Here is a 5193-nt window from a genome sequence, read left to right as displayed (position 1 = left end):
GTCTGTTATGATTAACTTATTGAATTTTTCTTCACTCACCATAGACACATGAATTGTAAAGAGATTATTAATAGCTTGGGAACTTTCTTAACTGGTTTTCGGTGCCTTTGCTCATAACAAGAATTATCATTGGGAACTTCTAGTCACTTTCAATTAAGCATCTTACGTTCGATCCAACTGGTAATGTCAATTACTGTCCCGAGCTCGAGATTAGAAGACTGTAATTACATATGCAAGCACTCATAGTTTCAATGCAGATGTACTCATAAAACTACGATAAACAGGCGATGGGCAGGTTCATTGAGCAAATAACTCACCAAAGCATTGCATAATCCAGAAGCAAAAACCACATCATGAAAGTCCAGCAAAAGATTAATGTCCAATGCGGGACTTATTTGTCACTCGAGAAGAAGCTAGCCATTCCTATTATTACATAAAGATAAACCTAAGATGCCTCCATTGAGTTTCTAAGAGAAAAGAGTTCCTAAGGGGGAAAAAAAAAAGTTCCTAAGAAATTAGTGAAACTTTGGAAGCACTTCATTCGCAATTAACCCGGCAAGTTGAGCATTAACGACCTGCGTAGGGTTGATAGAATCCCAAAAAAGGTATTGGTTTGGGTTAGGACAGCGGGGCGTGAGTTCGTTGCAAAGATCACCCACCATTGGTAGCCCTAGAAGCCCACAGCATGCCACGATCGTGCTTTCAAAACCTGCAATTTTGTCTAGCTGATAAGCCTAATATATACATGTTGATTTGTTACATATAAAGTTCAGTTCAGGATTCTTTTTGTTATAACATGCATATATATATATATATATATATATTTGTGTACTCTTCTTACCATATCTGTAGGGATTAGAAATCATGTCCATCATTGGACCGTATATGTCCACATACTCGACATGAATATCGGGAACTTGGGAATTTATACTCGAAACGAGATCTCGGAGCTTCATGTTGTAGCCCTGTGCATCGTTGTTCTGCTCATCTATGCAGTCACGTCCGTATAGTATGGTATGTATTAGGTTCTGAAGGGAAATGGCCGAGACTTGTTTGGGCAAGCACCCGATTGGGGGCATCCCAAGCACCACAAACTTACGTGCACCGTCCTTATATAGCCTCTGCAGTCGATGATCAAAGTTAAATATTACAGCATCAATTAGCATACATATAACTCAAGCGAAAATTGAAAGCTCAGACACAAGATCGTTATCGAAATACATTACCTGAAGAGTGCCTTCGAGTTTCAAAAGAAGATTATAATGATAACTCCCGATATCTGTCAAACCGATCTGTAATAAAGGGCGGTAATAGGTATCGACCATGTCATTGGTCCCGACACTGACTATGTACAGGGCATCCTTGACTATCTGCTTGGCACGCTTCTCCCCCACTGCCTTGATCAGATACTGAATGGTATGCTCAAAGCTAATCACTTGTTGGTCGAATGTCGGCACAGAATTCGCTCGTACAGTATTATCGTCGAGACCAGCACCGGAGATGCCGTAGCTTATACCAGTTTGAAACTCCTCTATCGGGCTGCCAACATAAGCAGTCAGTGTGTCTTTGAGCCCGAGGGACGAGATGATGTAGTCTACGATAAGCCTCCCATTGGAGGACCTTCCGGTCGCGGTGTGGTAAGAAAAATCCATACCATAGGGCAGATGGTCGCTCCGGTATCTGGTCCCATAGTTGATATTGTTATTGCCCGTGTCGACGCTGGAGTCACCGAACGCGAAAACAGCAGAAATGCTTGCCTGCTGCTTGTGCGCCTGCATGAGCTTGTGCGACTCCGTGGTGTGGCTGTGGTTGTGGTGATGGTGGTGATGGTGGTGATGGTGCTCAGGATGTGACCCAGCGGTTGCGACGGAAAGGAGAAGACCGAGATAGGCCGTGAAGATCAAGAGCTTGGAGAACTCCATAGTTTAACTAACTTTAAGGAAGAAATGAGCAAAGAAAGTCTGAGTCTGGTGAATAGTGGCGCCTCCTATTTATGGAGAACTCCGTAGTTTAAGAAATTTTTTTTTTCGGTGAACAAGATTTATTTATTTTTTAAAAAATCTTCCGTTGAGATATTTTTATGAGTTAGTTTTAGATTCATATGGTTATTGATTGACTTCTTCCCTATATTCAGGAGAAGGAAAATTCTGTGGTGCAATCAGATATTTGGATTGACTTTTTCTTTATCGTCGGCGAATAGAAAGATAATTCTCTAAGTTGGTGATAAGAGAAAAATTAATAATAATTCATAAAAAATTTAAAAAATAAAATATCAATTTTCTTAAAATGATAAAATTCTAAATCATATGATTGCGACACGGAAGGTTATTTCGTGGAGCCACCCTAATCCCAATTGCCGGTTAGATGGGGGAGTGTGCCCATCCAAAATGCATGATCCTAATTCAAAGGAAGGCTACGAAAGCAGAAACTCCCATAAGTAACCCATAAAATCGATAAATTAAATACCAAGAGTTAATTGCTAGCATAATTAACCATTTATTTGGTATGTATTCTGTCATTAATTTAGTAAAAGCTAACATAAAAATCACCTGTGGTTTAGCATTCTCTTCAAATCTATATTTGAGGATTACATTCTGATTCTATAGTTTGGTTTAGATGCCAAATTTTAGGCTAACTAACTTACCATCAAAACAACTTCGATTTTATAAAGATGAGCATTGATGAGAAGGAAGTGGTTGGGGGCTAATCTAAAACGTTTAAAACAATGCGGGTCGTTTTGTAATTTAGTTGCTGATTATTTTTTAGTTTCTTCAGCATAGTTATTTGACGACTCAATGAGAGCTCGCAAGGACGAGCAGGCCAAAGTATACGTGTCACGTCATATTTTAATGTACTCTTGGATTTAAATGTTAACTGTGGATAGATTGAAAAAAAAAATTAAAGAACTCGCGTGTTTTTTTTCCATAGAAAATAAAAGTTTGATCAAATTTGAAGAAAATCACGAACAATGTGATTTTTTTATGTTGTTTGCCCGTATATTTTGTATGATTTTTATTCTCATTTACAATTATGATTTAGTTTCAGACACAAATTCTCTTCGGTTTCTTCCTGATCTTTTTTAGCGTGTAGAACCAGTTGATTATCCGCTTGTATGATCATATAATATAATTAATTTGCTAGAAATAAAAAATATTATAATTATATTATTCAGGAAGAATTGCTTGTTCTTTACGAAAACACAAGAATATTGCTAGCAAAGAGAAAATTTCATAAATCAAATTTTTTTATATGATAAAAGAAAATTATTGTCAAGCAAGACAAAAAGGAAGAAGATCTAAATGAGGAATGAGATTTAAATCTACACATCTATATTTATCTTTTACTTATTATATATCTTAACTTACTATTATTTGAGTAAAAATTCGATTTTATAGCTATCACCTCATAGGATGTGGTTAAAAAATAAAGAGTATCCTTTATTTTTAATTTAGATATGATGATACCATCAAAAATAAACTATAAGAGTTAATGATAATATTATTATCTCTTTACTTTTTTCTCACATGTGTCAACATCTCCTTATTTTGTTATTTTCTCTCTCAACCTTCCAATCACACATTCTATCACATTATTTTTTGCCTCTTACTTAAATTTTATCTCTAATTCTTACATTTTATTTTTCTTATCCTTAATTTTTTTCCACTTCCAAATCAATCCATCCATGAAAATATTGAAAAAAAAAACTTCTTATAATTTACACCTGATATGTGCAAGCAATGTCTAATACAATATATGAAAGAGTAAAGCTCGTTTTATTTTTTTAACATTAAAATTCCAAAAAGATATTTTTATTTTATAGAAAATTTACACATATCCTTACTTTATTTGTGATAAGAATATTTCTAAGATTCTAACTTATATTGCATTGCACGGGTTTTACAAATAAATATTCGTAACATGTAGAAATTTAAATATACATTTATAATTAGAAATTAGATTCAACAATAATGGTTAATATGGACTATGTATTAAATATATCACATATAAATTTTTTTTACTCTATTAATTTTAATGCTGTAAATTTTAAACTTTTGGCAACAAATAATTATTTGATAGACATGAAAAATAAGCATAATATATAAGGAAGAAAACTAGTCATTAGTCTTGTATTGTGAGTAAATTGATGTTATTTAGATATTTTTATTGAAAAACTGTGAAAAATTAAAAAATTTATTAAAGTTCAAAATATGGGAAGAGTATGCATAATCAAAGTTCAACATGGAAGAAATTACAAGGTTGAATATTGCTTGGAACCGTGATTTATAATGCATTTGATAAACTATTTCATCCTATGTATGCTCTCGTTCAATATACCAACGGAAATTATACTTAAAAAATTGGAAGGAAGTTAAATTATAATTAGAAATAATTAGAAGAAATAAGGTGCCACATGAATTTTGCTCAATAAAGAAGAAACCCAAGCCAAGAAATTATATTGAATGTTGGCAATATAGCTTCTCAACATGCTTATGGTCGATGAGCACAGAAGCTCCAAATCCAACTTCTACATAGATTTTCATGCAATTAAAAAAAATTAAAATTTAATGCATCCATTAATTTTTCCTCTTAATTGATATCTAAAACAATTTAGAATTTAATGATTATAATGATACCATTAATTTTAGTTGTATCAAAATTTATAATTCTTTTTATTAACTGCATTGATGTTAATAAAATGTAATACCTAGAAGTTAAAATAATTATTGTTAACGTTCTATGTAAATGAATTAGTATGAAGTATTGGAATTAGCCATAATGTATTGGATTTTTATAAGTAATACATTTATGCATTATACAAAATATTTTTCTTTTGATTAAGAAACAAAATGTTATTTTCAATTTTATGTATAAAGTTTTATATTTAAAAGTATGAGGTAATAAATAAGTCAATCCAACGATTAAAAGTCAAACAACTTACAAAATTACTACTATATAGTTGAAAAAGTAATTGCAAAATTACTGCCACATAGTAGTAGAAATTACGAGAAAGGACTAATAATTTATTTGAATTAAGTATGCTACACATTAATTTTACATGTACACACTCCTCATTAACGAAGGTTCAAAATATATATAATGAAAGGATACAACTGTATAAATCAAAATTAAAAAATCAAAATATCGCGAGTATAGATTGAAAAAATAATACCGTGCATCGCTCAGGCCACTATG

The 5193-nt window shown here is 32.6% G+C and overlaps 1 protein-coding gene across 1 annotated transcript; it reads right to left on the bottom strand.

Annotated features, from left to right (window-relative positions):
* Positions 1 to 279: 279 nt before the first annotated feature.
* LOC116199359 (GDSL esterase/lipase At2g40250-like) lies at positions 280 to 1950 on the bottom strand. The gene is made up of 3 exons (XM_031529682.1): positions 1227 to 1950; positions 842 to 1121; positions 280 to 709 (listed from the first exon to the last, which is right to left on the bottom strand). The coding sequence occupies exons 1-3, from the start codon at positions 1920 to 1922 to the stop codon at positions 516 to 518; spliced, it is 1170 nt and encodes a 389-aa protein (XP_031385542.1). The 5' UTR covers positions 1923 to 1950; the 3' UTR covers positions 280 to 515.
* Between the last annotated feature and the right edge of the window lie 3243 nt (positions 1951 to 5193).

This window comes from Punica granatum, chromosome 3 (assembly GCF_007655135.1).
Source record: "Punica granatum isolate Tunisia-2019 chromosome 3, ASM765513v2, whole genome shotgun sequence".
Taxonomy (NCBI): domain Eukaryota; kingdom Viridiplantae; phylum Streptophyta; class Magnoliopsida; order Myrtales; family Lythraceae; genus Punica; species Punica granatum.
The sequence above is the reverse complement of the archived record's forward strand: the minus strand, read 5'-3'. Positions and strand labels throughout refer to the sequence as shown.

Coding starts and splice junctions, on each gene's coding strand:
- LOC116199359 (XM_031529682.1), bottom strand. CDS start 1,922: ATGGAGTTCTCCAAGCTCTTGATCTTCACGGCCTATCTCGGTCTTCTC. Junction 1,122..1,226: donor AACTCGAAGGCACTCTTCAG/GTAATGTATTTC, acceptor CATCGACTGCAG/AGGCTATATAAGGACGGTGC. Junction 710..841: donor TTCTAATCCCTACAGATATG/GTAAGAAGAGTA, acceptor ACAAAATTGCAG/GTTTTGAAAGCACGATCGTG.